This window comes from Scyliorhinus torazame, chromosome 16, assembly GCF_047496885.1.
Source record: "Scyliorhinus torazame isolate Kashiwa2021f chromosome 16, sScyTor2.1, whole genome shotgun sequence".
Taxonomy (NCBI): domain Eukaryota; kingdom Metazoa; phylum Chordata; class Chondrichthyes; order Carcharhiniformes; family Scyliorhinidae; genus Scyliorhinus; species Scyliorhinus torazame.
Window position 1 is genome coordinate 181,816,128 of NC_092722.1, and position 21,056 is coordinate 181,837,183.

A 21,056-nucleotide genomic window follows, 5' to 3' on the forward strand; every position below is an offset into this window, starting at 1 on the left:
GCTTCACCGCGCTAGGGACCCGGGTTCGATTCCCGGTTTGGGTCACTGTCTGTGCGGAGTCGACATTTTCTCCCGTGTCTGCGTGGGTTTCCTCCGGGTGCTTCGGTTTCCTCTCACAGTTATTGACCATGCTAAAGTGCCCCGTAGTGTTCAAAGGTTGGGTGGGGTTACTGGGTTACGGGGATGGGTGGAGGTGTGCGCTTTCTCTTTCAAGGGCCAGTGTAAACTCGATGGGCTGAGTGACCTCCTTCTGCACTGTAAATTCTATGATTCAATCCTATAACTTTAAATAAGCTATGGTTGGCCTGTGTTCTACCTATATTTATCTTTCTTGTTTCCAAATCCCTGCTAAAATCTATCAATCTCAAATTTAAAATGACTCACTGAGATTTTGTAGGTGGGAGTTCTGCACATCTGTCACCCTTCAAGGGAATAAATATTTTCTAAATTCTCCCCTGAATAGTTAGGCTCTGATTCAAGGTTATGATCCTTTGTCCTAGCTTCCCTGATGGAACATACTTTTTATACTCTTTTAATTCAGTTAATAATCCAAATATATCAGTAAAATCATCCCTTAACCACACATATATATATATATAAAACCATATTATATTCCAGGGAATGCAAGCCTAGTTTATGTACTGTGCCTAACAACAGACAACCAAGTCATGTGCTAATGGATGAGTTTTGGGAGAGTTTTCTACACATTTTCCACAATTTCATGTGGGTGGACTGAGGGAGAGTTGGCTGTTCCATCAAGAAAACATCTTTTTCTCCTCCCACCCAGATACCACATGGGGTGACCCTGCCAGGTATTTTGTGACACTGCTTGGGAAGGGAAGAGAACAATTAGTAAGGTTACCAGGGTTACCTCTACCGTTGCACATCAAAGCATTGTTAGTCACTTGCACTGGGTAACAGGATAAGCAGAAAAAGTATGTTTTTTCTTTAAATAAGTGGCAAACATTGAAACCGTTTGTGGAGTTCAGAATTCTGGGTATAAATCTCAGTTCAGAAATCTGGACTACAGAGCGCCACAGACAAAGCAGTTCAGACAATGTGCGGAGGCTGTCAGGAACATCTGTTTCCTGGAGCAGCAGAACTCTCCCTGCTCCTGCCCCACCCCCACCCAAACACCCTCACCCATCCTACTTCCAACGCAACCGAAGGCAGCTTCTCATACCACTGAGTTGGTCAAGGTTCCTTTCCCAGTCTTCTTTCCCAGCCTTTACTGGACATGTGCAAAAAGCAAAAAGGGCTTCCCTTGCTCACCTGAGAACCCCGTAAGGATTATTCAGCAAAACATCATGGAAGAAACAGGCCTTTTGATCTTCTCATCGTTGTTAATTCTCATTGGACCTGGTGAGTAGATCTCATGACACCTACTTTTGTCTGCCTCCCTCTTATTACGAAGAAACCTGACTAAAGGGTCAAAGATCATGGTACCAAGGTGATAGAGGTCTCTGCTGGGGACCTTGAACCATCAAAGAGTGAATTATTTTTGGGGTGTTTTTGCAAAGAACCAAAGAAGGCATGATCAGTTAAATGGTATTCTTCTGCACTCCAAGTACCAGTGGTCCAACAGCTTTAGATTTAGGGAGGCTTACCGAATGTGGGGGAAAAAATGTTTTTCAGATTGATTGTTTTACTCTTGACACATTAGGAAATTAATATTTAATGTTAACTAACTTGACTGCAATAGTTTTGTACAATTTTCAAATTGCTCAAGTGATGACTCGAAATGTACGGGAGTGTTATTCGTCCAGTAATCTTGTGACACAGCCTCAAAATCGCAGGGATGTGAGTTCAAATTACCTTCCCACCATGGGAGCTTGGCAATTTGAATTCAGTCTGTAAGAAAAAAATGTTGTGCTCACAATAGTGTCCTTGAAGGTGTTGCAAAGACCCAACTGGTGCACTTATGTCACTTAAGGAAAGAAACCTCTGTTAATGGCAGCCAAAGGTTTGGACTGGGCTGAAAGCTATTGTTGAGCCCTGGCCTCAATCAAAAGACACACCTAAAGAAAGTGTCAGTCTAAAGGCACACCCCTTCAAACAAAAGTGAAAACAGGAATTTGTTTGAGCAATAAAAGTCCCTGTAAATAAGTGTCCATAACGCACTCAAAATGTCCATGCTACCTGTCGACAAAATTGAGCTTCAAGCCATCACATTTATGTGACCGTTTTGCCCAAACTTTCTGGTCTACATGCCCATATTGACATTTATAATGGTATGCAAATTTGTTACACCCTAATTATGGCCTGCTGTTAGTGGTGGCAATGTAGCATTTTATGTTTTCCTCCTCCCTCAAACCCCAGCTCGATGATTTGTACAATAGAGCAGCCTCTTTGCTCTAAACAAATCTGCTTCGCAAACTTTAACTATAAGTGATTTTTTAAAATTTAACTATTAAAGAAATGTTTTTCTTTTCAAAGCATTCTGTAAAAATATGCATATAATGCATGGTTTTAAATCATAGACTAATTCATACCCACCCACACTGATACAATTGCATTTTAGTTGGTGATTTTGGGCTAGAATTTTGATTTGCCTCCATAGAACCGTAAAATCCCTACAGTACTGAAGGAAACCTTTCAGCCCATACTGTCCACACCGACTCTTTGAAAGTGAACCCTAACTAGGTCCACACGCCCGCTCCATCCCCGTAACCTGCACATCTTTGGGCATTAAGGAGAGATTTAGCATGGCCAATCCACTTAACCTGCACATCTTTGGACTGTGGGAGGAAACCCAAGCAGACACGGGGAGAACATGCAGACTCTACACAGACAGTCACCCAAGGCTGGAATTGAGCCCGGGTCCCTGACATTGTGAGGCAGCAGTGCTAACCACTGTGCCACCCTGACGCTAAGCTGCCATGGAGGATTGTTGTTGAAAACTCCCAGTTGAGCTCAAAAACCAGGAGGTTTCTGTAATGGGTGGCTGACCTGTAGCACTACTTTGAAAATTTACTATTGTGGTGCTCTTAATTCCCCAAGTAATATACAATAGGACGTTGAGGCTATTGCAGTTTGCGAGCAGAGAAGCAGATTTGTTTAGAGCAAAGAGACTGGTCTCTTGTACAAATTCTAGAGCTGCGGTTTGAGGGAGGTGACAAACCTGAAGTGCTATAGTGAATGAATGAAATGAAATGAAAATCGCTTATTGTCACAAGTAGGCTTCAAATGAAGTTACTGTGAAAAGCCCCTAGTCGCCACATTCCGGCGCCTGTTCGGGGAATCGAACCGTGCTGCTGGCCTGCCTCAGTCTGCTTTCAAAGCCAGCGATTTAGCCCTGTGCTAAACAGCCCCAGTTGCACCATTAGAAGGAGGTCAGTGTTGTGGTGTTACAAATTTGCATACCATTATAATGGTGTTATAACCTGACAGTAGGCCCAGGGATCTGCAACATCAGAGTCCCTGTGCCCTCACCTGAACACGATTTACCCAGAAGAGAGGGTGGGGATACCCCGACCTGGGTATGGGCCTGAAACGTGAGACGCTTCGGGAAGTAGAAGGAGTGTATAATTAGGAGAGTAAAACCAAACCTTTCTACAGTCATCGCTTCCAAGTGGTCGCTTGCCTGAGACTTTGCAAACTGTCAATATATGAATTTATCACTTATAAAGTCAGGACACTAGGTTGACGAAAATGTGATAGTTTGTCGTTGACAGTCCGCATAAACGTTTTCAATGCGTTTGCAGATAATATTTTTGAGGGATTTTGTAAAAATACTTTGAGCTAACAAAACTTGCTGAAATTTTCCTTCCTCAAGTCAAGTAGGGTGAAAATCACCAGTGACAATGACACACTGCAAATGTATCCAACAAGTTTCTCTTTCGGCTTTTTTTTAATGGAGATGTCACCCAGCTAATGTAATTGGGTTGTTGCCTCTATTAAAATAATATAGAGCGAAATTTCATGTGGCTGCATAAAGCAGATGTGCTTCAGCAATTCGCTTTAATCATTTTAACCCTGTTCTTCAGGGGAGCAGTCCATAAAACGCAGACCAACATAGTAAAATAAAATGCACACAAATAAAACAAAACAAAATCTTCCCAGCCATTTTACTAATCCTCCTTGACCCCTCCTTAGGTCCCTTCATGATGCAAGACTGATTTCAGGAGGGGAGGCATTTAAACAAAAGATCCTCCCAGTGATGATTATCAGTCCGCTGCTAGGATATATGCAAGAGTGGGTGAAGATATAGCTTCTATAGTAGCGCATCCAGCTGACTCTGGTGTTGGTGAGGACTCCTCATGCACACAGTGGACAAGACCTCTTTCATGAGCCAATCTGCCTCTAAAGTTCCACTCTGCCCTACCACTGAACTTGCCTCTTTCTTTGCCTTCTCTCCCATTTTCTCTCATGCCTTCTCCAAGCTTATCAACCCTGAGACCCACTCCAGTTCCCTCAATCCCATTCCCACTAAACTGCTGAGCACCTACTTTCCTTCCCAGCTCCCATGTTAGCTAATATTGTAAATGATTGTTTCCGCTCCTCCCCCACTCCCCCCCCCACCCCCCGCTTCTCCCCCCCCCCCACAACATTTCTGTCTCCATCTCTTTTCAATCTGCCATCATCACTCGTCGCCTCAAAAATCCAGTCCTTGGCCCATCCATCCTTGCAAACTGCTGTCCCATCTTCAACATCCGTTTCCTTTCCAAAGTCCTTGAATGTGATGTCACCTCTGAAATCCATTCCCACCTTTCCAGGGACTCCATGTTTGAAATCGTCCACTGAGGTTTCTGCCCTGTCACTGTACTGAAAAAGCGCTTATCAAAGTCAAAAATTACTGCCTAAATAACTGTGACAAAGGTAAACTGCCCCTCATTGTACTTTTAAACGGCTGACCACACCAGTTCCCTTCACCATTTCTACCATTATCCAGTTTGGTGATACTTCACTTGCCTAGATCCATCTTTATTCATTGTGAGAGAATCTCTTGCACTGTCTTCTTTTCCTGTTCCAGTACAATTGGCCTTATTGTAATTCCCATCTACATGCCGCATGCTCCTCCTTCTACATGTATGCTGATGATGTATGCTCTCTCTAAACCTATATCTCCAAATGGTCAGACTGCCTGTCTGAAATCCAGAACAGGAGGAACAAATATTTCCTCCAACTAAACATTGGGAAGGCCGAAGCCCTTGTCTTCAGTCTCCACCACGAGGTACTTTCCCTTGCCAGCAGCAATCCTATTTCCCCTGGCGACTGTGAGGCTAAGCAAGACTGTGCTATTTGAGCCCAAGGGAGCTTCACCGCATATCCGTTCCATCATTAAGACCTCTATTTCCACCTCCATAACACTGTCCAGTTTACCCCTGCTTCAGTTCACCTTTGCTAAAATCTTCCCCCATGTCTTTGTTAACTCTGGATTTCTTTATTCCAATGCGTTTCGGACAGGCCTTCCACTTTCTAACTTCCACAATTCTGAACTCTCAGCAAACCCCTTTCCCGCACAGCCGTGTGCTGGCTGACCAAATTGGCTTCTGGGTGGGCAACACCTCGATTTTTCACCTCTCACCCTTGCTTTCAAATCCATCCATGGCCTCTTCCTATCTCTGTAATCATCTGCGTACTTAGCCCCCTACTCTACTCCCTGTACACACACGACTGCGTGGTGAAATTTGATTCCAACTTCATCTACAAGTTTGCTGACGATACGACCATGGTGGGCAGGATCTTGAGTAACGACGAGTCAGAATACAGGAGGGAGATGGAGAACCTAGTGGAGTGGTGCAGCAACAACAATCTCTCCTTCAATGCCAGCAAAACTAAAGAGCTGGTCATTGACTTCAGGAAGCAAAGTACTGTACACACCCCTGTCAGCATCAACGGGGCCGAGGTGGAGATGGTTAGCAGTTTCAAATTCCTAGTGATACACACCTCCAAAAATCTGTCCTGGTCCACCCACGTCAACGCTACCACCAAGAAAGCACAACAGCGCCTATACTTCCTCAGGAACCTAAGGAAGTTCGGCATGTCCACATTAACCAGTACCAACTTTTACAGATACACCACAGAAAGCATCCTATCGGGCTGCATCACAGCCTGGTATGGCAACTGCTCGGCCCAAGACCACAAGAAACTTCAGAGAGTCGTGAACACCGCCCAATCCATCACACGAACCTGCCTCCCATCCATTGACTCCATCTACACCTCCCGCTGCCTGTGGAAAGCGGGTAGCATAATCAAAGACCCCTCCCACCCGGCCTACTCACTCTTTCAACTTCTTCCATCGGGCAGGAGACACAAAAGTCTGAGAACACGCACGAACAGACTCAAAAACAGCTACTTCCCCGCTGTTACCAGACTCCTAAATGATCCTCTCATGGACTGACCTCATTAACACTACACCCCTGTATGCTTCATCCGATGCCGGTGTTATGTATTTACATTGTGTACCTCGTGTTGCCCTATTATGTATTTTCTTTTATTTCCTTTTCTTTTCCTCCGTTGAGGCTCGCAGAAAAATACTTTTCACTGTACCTCGGTACACGTGACAATAAACAAACAATCCAATCCAATGATCATGACTCCATACAACTTTAACTGCTCCAACCGATGGAGGTCATGCCTTCAGGTGTCTGGGACCCAAAACGCTGAAATTCCCTCACTGCCCACTCTGCATCTTTTTATGAGGGCCACGAAGTATCCAGCACGAGTTTGTAGAGTCAAGCAGAAAATAACTTTATTTACAACAACATATGCACAGGGCCAATAGTTTACTACTGGTTACCTCTCTAGTCGGTACCACACTGGCCAGCTCCATTCATACAACTGCACTGCTAATGATTCCAATGCCCACCCCCCTTCCCTCCCACCACACACCCCCCCTACCCCGCCCTCCCTGGAGGAGTTCATATTCCCCAAGGAACACGGGGCAACCAATTTTCCCAGCCAGTCGGATCCGGGAAGGTTATAACACGTCTACCTATCTTTCCCCTTTTATGACGCTATTTTTCATAGAATTTAGAGTGCAGAAGGAGGACATTCGGCCATCGGGTCTGCACTGGCCCTTGGAAAGGGCACCCTCTTTAAACCCAAGCCTCCACACTATCCCCATAATCCAGTAACCCCACCAACCTTTTGGACACAAAGGGCAATTTAGCACAGCCAATCCACCTAGCCTGCACATCTTTGGACTGTGGGAGGAAACCGGAGCACCCGGAGTAAACCCATGCAGACACGGGGAGAATGTGCAGAATCCGCACAGACAGTGACCCAGCTGGGAATCGGACCTGGCGCTGTGAAGCAACTGTGCCAACCACTGCACCACCGTGCCGCCCACGGTCGACTGTTCTTAATCCCATTTTCCTTGTGTGGCTTGGTATTAAGTTTTGTTTGATTACACTCATGTAAAGCGCCTTAGGATGTTTTCATTATGTTAAAGACACAAATAGAAAACTATTTGTTGTTGTTCCACGCACATGGCACAATTGGCATTTTCTGGCCTATTTCTATGACACTATGAATTCTGCAATTTCAGGCTACATTTTTATTTCTAGATTGTTTTTTATTTGGTCGACTACATATCAAGGCGGATGGTCACCATAGTGCAAAGTCATTCATTGTCTTTTGGGGCAGCACAAGTGGATAGCACTGTGGCTTCACAGCGCCAGGGTCTCAGGTTCGATTCCCGGCTTGGGTCACTGTGCGGAGTCTACACGTCCTCCCCGTGTCTGCGTGGGTTTCCTCCGGGTGCTCCGCTTTCCTCCCACAGTCCAAAGACGTGCACGTTTGGTGGATTGGCCAAGATAAATTGCCCTTAATGTCCAAAGAGGTTAGGAGGGGTTATTGGGTTAGGGGGATAGGGTGGAAGTGAGGGCTTAAGTGGGTCGGTGCAGACTCGATGGGCTGAATGGCCTCCTTCTGCACTGTATGTTCTATGTGTCCAGAGTGGAATTTTGTTCGGTGCAAATCCCATCTCAGGAGGAAGTTCACGAAAGAAAAACTGGGTCTCTGTTGCCATTCATTGGTTTATATTAATTTCTGAGACTGGGTCAGCAGGAGGAATGAGTAATGTGAAAGTTTGTGCTGCTGTGTGCATCACGCTCCATGTTCTGTTCAGCAGCCGAGACCACAACAGCACGAGAAGATGATGTCGGGCAAAATCTGCTCATCTACAGACTGAGTTATTTTTAAAAGACATTCTCAGAACTACTGGAAGAGTTACTGAGAACTTTAATTAACCCCCTAAGGATGTTTCTCATTGATATTGTCCCGTTGTGCCATTAGGACTTTACTGAATGTGTTGACAGTTCACTTTTTCTACCTATTCATGGAAAAGTATCTAACATTTTTTACTGAAATCTCTAATCTGTGTTTAAAAGTCCATCAATTCAAAACGAGGGCATTGGTACAACAGAATATTATATTTAATCCAAACAATGTCCGAAGCAAAGCACATTACTGCGGCTACTAGAAATCTGAAATTTTTCAAACACTCCGTATGTTGGGCAGTATCTGTGGTGAGGGAAACAGCATTAACATTTCAGTTCAAGATGGTGACTTCAGTTGAGGTACTATAATGTTTAACTCTGCAGCTCTGCAAGATACACTTTCAGATAAAAAGAAAAACTTGCGCCTCCACCACGTGTGCGAGGTTGGGGCTGATACAGCTGAAGGTGGTGTACAGAGCGCACCTTACAAGGGCGAGGATGAGCCGGCTCTTTGATGGGGTAGAAGATGTGTGTGAACGTTGCGGGGTGGGGGGGGGGGGGGGGCGGGGGGGGGGGGGGGGCCGCAAACCACATTCATATGTTTTGGGCCTGTCCAAAGCTGGAGGATTACTGGAAGGAGGTGTTTAGGGTATTCTCTAAAGTGGTACACGTGAAACTGGACCCGGGCCCTCAGGAGGCCATATTCGGGGTGTCGGACCAGCCGGGGTTGGAAACGGGCGCGGAGGCAGATGTTGTAGCCTTATCCTCGTTGCTCGCCCGAAGGCGAATCCTGTTAGGGTGGAGATCAACCTCTCCACCCTATGCCTGGAGTGGCGGAGGGACCTGTTGGAATTCTTAACGCTTGTAATCATCGGCGTTATTCATTATGCACTTTCGAGAATTGGATCACATCGAACATTAGGGGGGTTGGGGGCTGGGAGGGTTGGGGGGAGGGGGACTGTATGTGTTAATGGTGACTGTGGGTGATTCCTGATTCCTTTTTGTCATTTGTTTCTGTTACCATGTGGGCCAATGTCTGGGGTTTGGTGGGAGGATGGGATCGTTGTTATTGATATGGGGATTGACATTACATTCATACTGATTATTGTTTATTGTTGGGTGTAAATTTGGGAGAAAATGTGAAAAAGGAGAATAATTTTTTTTTAAAAATAAATAAATAAAAGCTTGCATTTTGTTAAGGCAGCATGTGGCACAGTGGTTAGCACGGCTGCCTCACAGCACCAGGGACCCGGGTTCAATTCCGACCTCGGGTGACTGTGCGGAGTCTGCACGTTCTCCCCGTGTCTGCACGGGTTTCCTCCGGGTGCTCCGGTTTCCTTCCACAGTCCAAAGGTGAGCAGGTTAGGTGGATTGGCCATGATAAATTGTCTCTTAGTGTCCAAACAGTTGGGGTGGGGTTACGGGGATAGGATGGGGGTACGAGCCTAGGTAGAGTGCTCTTTTGGAGGGTCGCTGCAGACTCGATGGACCGAATGGCCTCCTTCTGGTCTGGAGGGATTCAATGAACCTCGCTGTGTGTCTCAAACCCCCAAAGATTAACTAGAAACACTGTTTTTTAGTGGTGTATGTTTGTTTGGAATAATGTACAACCCACTGAGCAACCAGGCCAGCCGTTAACAAGTATCGACTTCCCCCTCGCGTTCTCGGCAATGGTCCGACAGAGTCCATTGGAATTCTTGTAAAAGGTTCTTCAAAAGCTGCAACAGGAATCAAAGGAGCAGGTTTTATTTCAGCTTGTGATTTCTCTCTTACTCAACAAGTGTGGCAAGTTCTACATCTTGATGTGGTCTGGGCCAGTGAAATTGTTTTGGGGTCTTTTGTAAGGGCCCCGAAGAATCCAGCACGAGTTTTAAGGATACAAAATAATAAAGTTTATTTACTATAACAACATATACATAGCAGTAGCAGTAACTTCCCTTGCTACCTTCTCCTTCCTCCTGGTTCCTGGACTGGCCAGCTTATTTATAGTAGGAGTTTCTCCGCCCCCCTCATTGGGGAAGTTCATACTCCCATAGGATTGTGGGATAATCATTAGTCCCCAGCCAATCGTCAGTAGGCAGGTTATAACAGGATCTTTGCTTGGGTTTTCCTTATTCCGAGATGTTCCCCTAATGGAACTGGGGTGGGATTCTGCATCCCCATTTGCAGCGGGCGGCAAAAAATATCACTGGAGCCAAGAAGAGGGGAATTAAGGGGGGCGAGGTGTCCCGTCGCGAATGTCCCCAGCCCCACCCCCCCCCCCCCCCCCCCCGATTGGCGTGATGAGGTTCCCATCGAGAAAGGTGCGGGAAACCGGTTTGAATTCATGATTATATGATTATCGGGTCATTCCCCCGTAACCCCGCCACCATGCCAGATCCTCTGACACAGGCATCGCAAAATCAAGCTGAGGGTTTTGCAATTGCTTTTTAAAAACGGTAAGCTGGCGATCTCACATCTGAGGGGGAGCTCAGGGGAAAGCGGCCAGGGAGCTGAGGCAGCGGATCTGTGGAGCGAACTAATGAGAGCGGGCAGGTGCAATTCGGGTGCAAAAAGTGGGGTTTAATACAGTGGCAAAGGTACTTTAACCGATATCGCTATCTACAATTGCCTAAGAACACCAGTGTTCACTTGTTGCAATTGTCTTCACCTCCCAAAACACCCCCCCCCCCCCCCCCCCCACCCCCGTGTCTGCCCTGCATCCAGAGCAGAGATGGAAACAGATTTCTGTCTGCTGTACCCTGTTGTCTGTGATGTATTTAGCAGGTGCGCTCTTGGGCAACCTGGGCCAGAGCGCCCCAGTGTCCCTTCAGGATGGACTGGAGCTGGAACGGTCAGAGAGGAGGGGGAGTCAGATGGGCCGGGCACTCCCAGAGCCTCCTGGGTGGAAGGCCCTGGGCTAGGGACCAGCCACCCCTCCTCCCTGAGGGTGCTCGATGGCCCCTGGCCTCCTCCTTGAGAGAGAGGGGCAGCTGGAGTGAGGGGTAAAAGCACCACCGTCCTCTGGCGCTGGGACTAGCAGATGCCCACAGGTTCCTGTAGCATGGAGTTCACACTCTCCACCGTGGGGTCATGCCCTGCACCAGCGCAGGGCAGCGATCTTACACTCGCATCTCCACTGCGCCCGCCATCCTTGCAGTGTTGACCTGGCTGCCTCGGAGTAACAGCTCAACCTTCTCAGACTGAAGGCGTTGGAACTCCACCAGTCGGCCTTGTAATCCGAGGAGTGATGGGGTTATCCCTCTGGAGCTCCAGCAACTGGACGAAGACCGGGCCCAGAGGTGCGTCACCTCTGTGGGGGCAGAGACTGGGGCTCATCAATCCTGATGTCTAGCTGTCCTCCGAGTACCGGATCACTGGCACGTCCCTGCCTCCACCTGCTGTAGACCAGAAAAAGTGTGGTGCTCACCAGTTTGTGACCCTGAAGCCCCTCCACTACTAAACCCCACGAGGTGTGTGTCTATGTGCTGGTGGAGGGTATGGCTGAAAGCTGTGATGCGCCTTCAAGGTGCATGTCCAAAGATTCCTTGGAGCTGCGGTCTAGGAAGCTCTCCCACCCCCTCTGGCTGCTCGTTTTCTGTGCATGCTAGAAATAGGGAGGTGCCATGAGTGCATGGGAGCAGCATAAGACCATAAGGTGCAGATGCCTGTGTTGGGCACAGTAAGAAGTCCTACAACACCTGCTGAAGGAGCTACGCTCCGAACCCTAGTGATTCCAAATAAACCTGTTGGACTTTAACCTGGTGTTGTAAGACTTCTTACTAAGACCACAGATAGGAACATGCTAAGCTGTTCGGCCCCTCGAGCCTGCTCCACCATTCAATAGGACCACGGCTGCTCCGACATTCCTCACGTCCACTTTCCTGCCCTTTCCCTGTAACCCTTGATTCCCTCGCTGATCAAGAGTCTGTCTATCCCAGCCTTAAATATACACAAGGGGCGAAATTCTCCCCCAACGGCACGATGTCTGCCGACTGGCGCCCAAAACGGCGCCAATCAGACGGGCATCGCGCCGCCCCATCTTTGGCTGCCAGGCCCCGACATTGAGGGGCTAGGCCGACGGCGGAGGGATTTCCGCCCCGCCAGCTGGCGGAAATGGCGTTTGTTGCTCCGCCAGCTGGCGCGGAAATGACATTCGGGGCGGCGCATGCGCGGGAGCGTCAGCGGCCGCTGACAGTTTCCCGCGCATGCGCAGTGGGGAGAGTCACTTCCGCCTCTGCCATGGTGGAGGCTGTGGCAGAGGCGGAAGGGAAAGAGTGCCCCCACGGCACAGGCCCGCCCACGGATCGGTGGGCCCCGATCGCGGGCCAGGCCACCGTGGGGGCACCCCCCGGGGTCAGCTCGCCTCGCGCCCCCCCCCCCCAGGACCCCGGAGCCCGCCCACGCCGCCTGGTCCCACCGGTAAATACCAACTTGAATTTACGCCGGCGGGACAGGCAATTTCTGGGCGGGACTTCGGCCCATCCGGGCCGGAGAATTGAGCAGGGGGTCCCGCCAACCGGCGCGGCCCTATTCTCGCCCCCACCCAATCTCCAGTACCGGAGACTTCGGCGGGGGCGGGATTCACGGCGGCCAACGGCCATTCTCCGACCCGCTGGGGGGGTCGGAGAATGACACCCAAGGACTCTGCCCCCACAGCTCTCGATGGGAAGGTGTTCCAACAACTTGCAATGTTCTGAGAGAAGAAATTCCTCCTCATTTCAGTCTTAAACTGGCACCACTTTATTCTGAGAATGTGCCCTCCGGTCCTTGTCTCTCCCATGAGAGACGACATCCTCTCAGCATTGACCCTGTGAAGCCCCTTAAGAATCCAATACGTTTCAATGAGATCACCTCTCATTCTTCCAAATTCCGCTGAGCAGAGTGCCAACCTGTTTAACCTTCGCTCATAAACAATCCCTCCATACCGGTGATCATCCGCGTGAACCTTCTCTGAACCACCTCCAATACCTTTTCTTTAATAAGGGGACCAAAACTGCTCACAGCCTGCTGCACCTGTGTGCTAGCTTTCTGTGTTTCGTGCACAAGTACCCCAAATCCCCTTGTCTTGCAGCTTTCTACAGTCTTCCTCCATTTAAATAATACTCTGCTCTTTACATCTTTCCCACATTATACTGCATTTGCCATTATACAAAGAGTATAATATACTCTTTGCCCACGTACTTAACTCATCAACAACTGTTTGCAAACTGTTTGTACCCCACTCACAACTTCCCATTCCACCTAATTTTTATGTTGTCTGCAAATTTTGCAACAGTACATTCACTTCCTTCCAATTTATTAACTATATATTGTAAACAGTTGTGATCCCAGCCATGATCCCTGTGGGACCACCACAGGTCACCCCCATGAAAAAGACCACTTATCCCCACTCGCTGTTTCCCGCCCATGAATCAATTCTCTATCCATGTGAATACACTATCTCCAACATCATGGACTGTTTCATCTTATGACTTAACCTTTTGTGAGGTACCTTGTCAAATGCCTTCTGAGAGTCTAAATACAACACATCTACTCGTTCCCCTGTATCCACTCTGGTTTACTCTCTCCTTTGGAACAGTGTTTGAAATCATTTACCTCCACCTGAGAGGACAGATGAGGCCCTGGTCCAACATCTCACCTCTGACAATGCAGCACTCCCTCAGTACTGTGCTACTTTGGGCGGCATGGTGGTGCAGTGGTTAGCACTGCTGCCTCATAGTAATAATAGTAATAAACACTTATTGTCACAAGTAGGCTTCAATTAAGTTAATGTGAAAAGCCCCTAGTCGCCACATTCTGGCGCCTGTTCGGGGAGGCCGATACGGGAATTGAACCCGCGCTGCTGGCCTTCTTCTGCATTACAGGCCAGCTGTGTAGCCCACTGTGCTAAACCAGCCCCATGGCGCCGAGGAACCAAGTTCAATACCGGCCCCGGGTCACTGTCAGTGTGGAGTTTGCACATTCTCCCCGTGTTTGCGTGGGTTTCATCCCCACAACCCAAAGATGTGCAGGGTAGGTGTATTGGCCATGTTAAATTGCCCCTTAATTGGAAAAAAATAATCGGGTACTCTAAATTAATAGTTTTTGAAGTACTGTGCTCCTTCAACCCAGATTTTTGTACTCAGGTCTCAATGGTAACATTGGAACAACACAACCTTCTGACTCAGATCAAAGTGCTACCAACTGGACCACAACTGATGCACAAGACATGGTGCAATGTTTGAATTTCTGGGGAAATTCCGACAGTGGAAGAATAGTTAAAGGAAACGAGAAGAGGTTAAAGACAAGGGGCGGGATTCTCCCAATGGGAGTCTAAGTGCCGACGCCGGAGTATAAACCGGAGTGTTTTACTCCGGCGACGGCGCCCGTTCCCAGACCCCATTCTGGGGCCTCCGTGGGGCTGGCAGGGGCGTGGTGTGATTTGCGGGGGCGGGGCCTCGGCGCGGCATCGGAGACCCGGCGCCGCCTTGGGTCCCGCGCATGCGCAGTTGGGCAGGCGCCAACTAGCGCATGCGCAGCGGCCGTCCTCCCCCAGGCCGCCCTGCACAAAAATGGCGCAGGGATATAACATTGCCGGCGGAGGAAAGGAGGCCCGCCGACAGAGAGGCCGTCAACCGGTGGGCCCCGATCGAGGGCCAGACACCATTGGAGCCCCCCCCCCCCCCCCCGGTGAGGGAGCCCCCCTCCCCCCCACCCCCCGACAGGCCGCCCCCGAGCGTTCCCGCAGAGTTCCTGCCGGCAGCGACCAGGGGTGAACAGCGCCAGCGGGACTCTGTCGTGTCAGAGCGGCCACTCGGCCCATCCGGGCCGGAGAATCGGCGGCCCCGCCGATTCCAGCGGCCTGCAGCTGGCACCGCACCAAACGCGCCGGCGCAAATGGCTCCGATTCTCCGCACCTCGGAGGATCGCGCGCTGGCATCAGGGCGTCAGGGCGCCGTTGCTCCGATTCTCCGGCCCGGCGCGGGGCTCGGAGAATCGCCCCCACAATGGATTGACTATTTGGTATCACATTTACACTATAAACCGTGGCAAAGCATTTATTGAGACCAATTCTTCTGAAGGGTGTTCTTTGCATGAATTGACAGCAACCCAGATGCTGGTGGTAAAGTTAATTGTGGCTGGTCCTTAACTCTGGATCTTGTAAACCTCAGTACCGCAGCCATGAGGTCTCCTTCGAGAAATAACCTTTTGAACCAATCTTTATACCAACAAGGCTTTGGATTTATCCATCCAACAGTTCCAAGTCTTGTGAATTTGGGGCTGCCAACTTGCAATGGTAAACCAGCGTCTGTCCTCGCACGTGGATGTAAATTAGGGTGGGATTCTCTGCTTCCCGCCGCTGATTTCGCAATCGGTGATCGGGCGGAGAATCCCTTTTCACGACGGAATCGGGGGCGGCGCCTGTTTTACGCAGGTTTTGCATGCCCCGCCCCCTCTGAAATGGCATCATTGCGGCGCGTGGCACACGCCGTTGGGATGGCCTCAGGACGTCACCTGAAGGCCCTCCCACAATGCTTCGCCCCCGATGGGCCGGGTTCATGACTGCGCGGTTCACTCATGGTCTGAGCCATGCAGGAACCCAACGTGGCAGCTGCGGACTGTGCCACTGGCAAGGCAGCATTTATTGTCAATCTTTAGGTGTCCTTGGGAAGATGATGGTGGGCCATCTTCTTGAACTGTTGCAATCGTGCGGTGAAGGTACTTTGACAGTACTGTCAAGTAGAATTTTGACGCAACAACAACAATGGGACTGTGATACATGTCCAAGAGTGGCTGAGGTACTTGGAGGTTAGTGGCATCCTCAGGCACCTATTGTCCTTGACCCTCTGGTTGTTGTGGATCATGGGTTTGGGAGTCGATGGGTGGGCTGAATGGACTGCTTTGCCTTGATGGTGCTGAGCATTCTGTTCTCAGTTGCATGGTGTTGCTGCTATTTCCTGATACACACGAGCATCAGCCAATGGAAATCAGAATCCCAACGCTTTCCTGTTGATCTCGGACAAGCCATTTTTCCAACGTGACACAGCTGGCCTGAAAAGCAGCAAACATTGCGAAGGCTCAACAGATTTGGTTACTGATGATATTCTGTTATGTATTTATCTGTTTTACACACAGGTTCCTCCCGTTTGAAGTTAGATAGCGTCACGGAGACAAAAGGTGTGAAAGGAAGGTGTGCCCTGCTCCCGTGTGTACTGAGTGGCGTCAATGAAAATGTAATCCAGATAATCAACATTAGCTGGTATAAGTACCTGCCAAGGGAGACAGTGGTTTATACTGACGGTGTTCAACTTAACGTAACAGCGAAACAGTACCTGAGTCGCGTCAGGATGAATCCATTCTTCCAGGCCAACATGTCCTTACTGATCAGCGATTTGGTGAATAATGACAGCGCTTACTATCGATGTGAGATTATGTGGAGCTATAAAGGGATGGCAAAGAAGAGGAGTCTCCTAAAAGACATTTTTCTAGATGTCGAAGAAGGTAAAAAAAAAAACCACAACAGAACAAAAAAACGGCTTCTGTAATAAGAAAAGGCCATGTTTTTGAGTGCACACCTCCATCGGGGGGGGGGGGAGGGGGAGGGTGGGGGGTCCAAACCCAAAACATTACTCTGTCTTTTCGTTTCTTGAAGTGCTGCTGTAAATTTCTCGCATTTTCTGCCTTGTACTCCACGTTGTCCCTGTTTTCTGCTTTTTCATCTGGTTCATTGTGTTGCTGTTCTTGTTGACATTCTGTGTTTTTGGTAGATCAGGAACAACATCCACATGAAGAAGGTAAGTGGCTAATACTCGATGTAATGATATGTATATAGGCAAGTTAGTGAAGGGTTAATTATTACCTTTCTGAGTAATTCAAACACTAGAGGGCACCACCACTTCTCTGTATATAAATCAGACCTCAGGGAATGCTGGGTAGTGTTAATGAAGGAGAAAGCCTGAGAACAGCACCAGGAGAAGATTAGATTAGAGAGAGTTAACACAAGGTTACTATTAGTGACTATTTAGATTATTGATTACTGCTAAACAGATTCAATATTACTTTATTATTAACTCTAGCTCAATAGCATGTGCGAACTTCATTTAATTAATCATTGTACAATAAATTAGTTTTGTTTCAATCTAATGATTGGTGAAAGGGGCAACACAGGCGGAGAAGGTAGTCAAGAAGGCATACGGCATGCTTGCCTTCATTGGCCGGGGTATAAGAATTGGCAAGTCATGTTGCAGCTGTATAGAACCTTAGTTGGGCCACACTTGGAGTATAGTGTTCAATTCTGGTCGCCACACTACCAGAAGGATGTGGAGCTTTCAGAGAGGGTGCAGAAGAGATTTACCAGGATGTTGCCTGGTATGGAGGGCATTAGCTATGAGGAGCGGTTGAATAAAATTGGTTTGTTCTCACTGGAACGAAGGAGGTTGAGGGGCGACCTGATAGACGTTTACAAAATTATGAGGGGCATAGACAGAGTGGATAGTCAGAGACTTTTTCCCAGGGTAGAGGGGTCAATTACTAGAGGGCGTAGGTTTATGGTGCGAGGGGCAAGGTTTAGAGGAGATGTACGAGGCAAGTTTTTTACACAGAGGGTAGTGGGTGCCTGGAACCCGCTGCCGGAGGAGGTGGTGGAAGCAGGGACGATAGTGACATTTAAGGGGCTTCTTGACAAATACATGAATAGGATGGGAATAGAGGGATACGGACCCCGGCAGTGTAGAAGATTTTAGTTTAGACGGGCAGCATGGTGGGCGCAGGCTTGGAGGGCCAAAGAGCCTGTTCCTGTACTGCACTTTTCTTCTTTGTTCTTCCTTTTTGTTCTCTTTGAATCTTTGCCATCAACACAACGGACCATTGTGGGACAAAAGACAAAGAACACGACATATTACCACCAAGGGTAATATAACATTAGAGAAACAGAAAATGCTGGAAACATATACCTACTCGATAAGCTTGGGTCAGATATAACACCGGGTAAAAAATAAACATTGATGTGAAACTGCTTCAATCAATAATATTACCGAAACGATTTGTTGCGTGTACAAATAAAGAAATCCCATTTTATTTTACTCGTCAAAACTAACAATAGGGGGAATTTTACGCTGAGACTGGGGTCTCCGCTTCTGTATTGTAACAACTTGGCACCTCTATTGCCCACCTGAGTCACCCTTGTAATCTCTCCAATTGAAACTACCAATTTTATTATTAATGGCCTGTGGCTTCACACTCTGCAGGGAATAGATTGGGACTAAAGAAGCTCATTTCACTGAGGGCCTTCAGAAGCATCATTCAGAAAATATTTTTGCCACACAGCTTAGTCCTGACAGCGTAAGGTTTCCGTCATTGTAAAATAAATACATTTTCGAAGGCCACTGAATGAAACTTCCAAGTAAATACTTCCTTCTCCCAAAGTCAATCAAGCAAAGTATGCTAAATATTGATCCATTGTGACATTTGTACTGTTCATTCTAGGCCATGCTTATCCCTAAAATGATCCATCCCATTCCTAACTGTTCAGCTCTTTTGCAAACTATTTAAGCATACAACCACAACTGTTCTTGGATTTTATTCCACATGTCCACCAAGCTATGGGGAAAATGAGAGACAAGGGGGCGGGATTCTCCCAGCCCGGGGCCAGGGAGGAGAATCCCCACAACCGGGCCACGGTGCCCCATCGCCGGCACGCGATTCTCCGGCATTGGCGCTGGCGCGTTTGGCGCGGCGCAGGTCGCGAGCCGCTGTACGCGACCGGGTCGCTGATTCCCCGGCCCGGATGGACCGAGCGGCTGCTCTAAAAATGCAGAGTCCTGCCAGCGCCGTCCACACCTGGTCGCAGCTGGCGGGAGCTCTGCGCGCAGGGTCGGGGGGCGGCCTGTGTGGAGGGGAGGGGGGCTCCGAACCCAGGGGGTGCTTCCGATGGGGCCTGGCCCGCAATCGGGGCCCACCAATCGGTGGGCCGGCCTCTCGCTCCCCGGCCTATTTTCATATGCGCCGGCCCCTGAACTCCTGCGCCGTGTTGCGTCGGAGCCGGCACGTTGAGGGAGGCCACCGTGCATGCGCGGGTTGGCGCGGCGCACAGTTCACGCCGGGATGGGAGGCTGGAGCGGCGTGAACCGCTCCAGCACCATCGGTACTCCCAGCGGCCCGTTCACGCCGCCGGGAAACGCGGTGGCGTTTCCGACGGCGTGGACACTCTGCCGCCGAATGGGAGAATCCCGCCCCTTCTTATGGGTCGAGAAAACATTTCACGCAGCAAGTGGTTAGAGTGATGGGTATAGATTTAGAAGTGGCCTTGAAAGGGGAATTGGGTAACTATTTGAAGAAGGTGGGTGGGAAAGGGCAGGGCAGTGGAGCTAACTTCAAAAGGACGGCACAGACTCAATGGGCTGAATGGCCTCCTTTCAGAAATGTCAAAAGTGCTGATTTGCCCATCCTTTAGCAATGCTGACCCCTGGGACAGGCAAAATAAAACATGGTCTAACTGCACTGTGAGTGTACCTACAGCACAGGAACTGCAGCGGTACAAGAAGACTGCTCACCACCACCTTCTCAAGGGCAACTAGGTGAATAAATGCTGGCCTAGCCAGCAATGCCCACACCCTGTGAAAGATCATGCAAATACAGTTTGGGGAGAACCCTGAAGTTATGAAACATGTAGAGAACACTGTTTCCTATGGCTCGTTTCAGATCACCTTTCCCTTATAATTGCAAAAGTACTCTTCTGTCATAAACTTGCTGACATCCCTTTTAAATGCACGATACTTCTCACACAGCTCGACAGTGCATTCAGGTAAATAAAACTTCCCATTTATGGTCTCATTGGAGACTTAATGATCTTAAAATTATGTCGCTTCTGTGTCAGAAATTTGTGGGTTTAACTCCCAATCTAGTACACCAGCACCTAAATCAAGGCTGAGATTTCCTCAGCAGAACTGAGGAAGAGCTGCACTTTTGGAGGTGCATCTTTTGAATGAGACATTAAGCTGAGGCCTGGTCTGCTTGCCTTTACAGGAAAGCAGCCAGCCCATCACTAGAAGGGAACTGTGCCATGTGATTCAGTCTTAATTTCACTTTGGCCTGTGAGCAGAGCACAGCACACACAGCTCTGCTGCTGATGTCTTTAAGCTTTCTACTTTTGTATTAATGTTCTCATCTGCCAAATCTAAATAGATGAACCCACAACATGTTTTCCCGATCTCTTATCAGCGATTGGTGTCTTTATATCATTACAAAAACAGAACATGGCGTTCAGCAGTAGTCAAACAGCTTGGCAGCAGGATTAAGTAAAGGTACAATATGATGAACAGCATTAGATCATGCTATATGGCATGGGATGACCTCAACATTTTGATCAAGCTGCCACGAAGGCACAGTGTTGGAGAATGTTGAAGACGCAGCACGCTAACTGCGCTGAAAAGCTTTGTAGACTGTTATGGGAGAGGCGTTTTCAGAACCCCAAAATGTATCATGGAGTTCAACCAACCTCTCCCTTTAATGTATTTGTTGCTTTTCCTAGCACACGGCTTGTTCCCTAGGTGTAGGATTACAATTATGGACGTGTGGGCTTTTAAACACAAAAAACTGTTTATTCCATGAACTCAACTTCACATATTAAATAAACATTGGACCTCTTAACACCCCTTACTTCAAAGATAACTCTGAAAATTTTCCAACAGTAAATAATTCCTCAAAATGTTCCTTCAAACTTCCAAGAGACTTAACACCTTTAAACAGAATCACATCAGGTTAAAGGCTTTACTATTATGAGTTTAAATCACCCTAATGATCCAGAGATAGTATTTAATGGCAGAGATCCAGCTCACTGCAAACACAGACACTCCCAAGCTCTTTTCAAACCGCAAAACTAAACTGCAAAATGGCTGACCTGACGCAGCTTCACCCACTCTCTGACATCAC

The 21,056-nt window shown here is 48.4% G+C and overlaps 1 protein-coding gene across 1 annotated transcript in view; it reads left to right on the plus strand.

The window, feature by feature from the left end:
- Nucleotides 1-1,056: 1,056 nt before the first annotated feature.
- LOC140393267 (uncharacterized) overlaps nt 1,057-21,056 on the plus strand; it is a 101,879-nt gene continuing 81,879 nt past the window's right edge. Inside the window, exons 1-2 of the mRNA XM_072479552.1 lie at nt 1,057-1,362; nt 16,263-16,628. Coding sequence (XP_072335653.1) covers nt 1,308-1,362; nt 16,263-16,628 — 421 coding nt within the window. The 5' untranslated portion in view covers nt 1,057-1,307. The remainder of the gene's footprint in view (nt 1,363-16,262; nt 16,629-21,056) is intronic.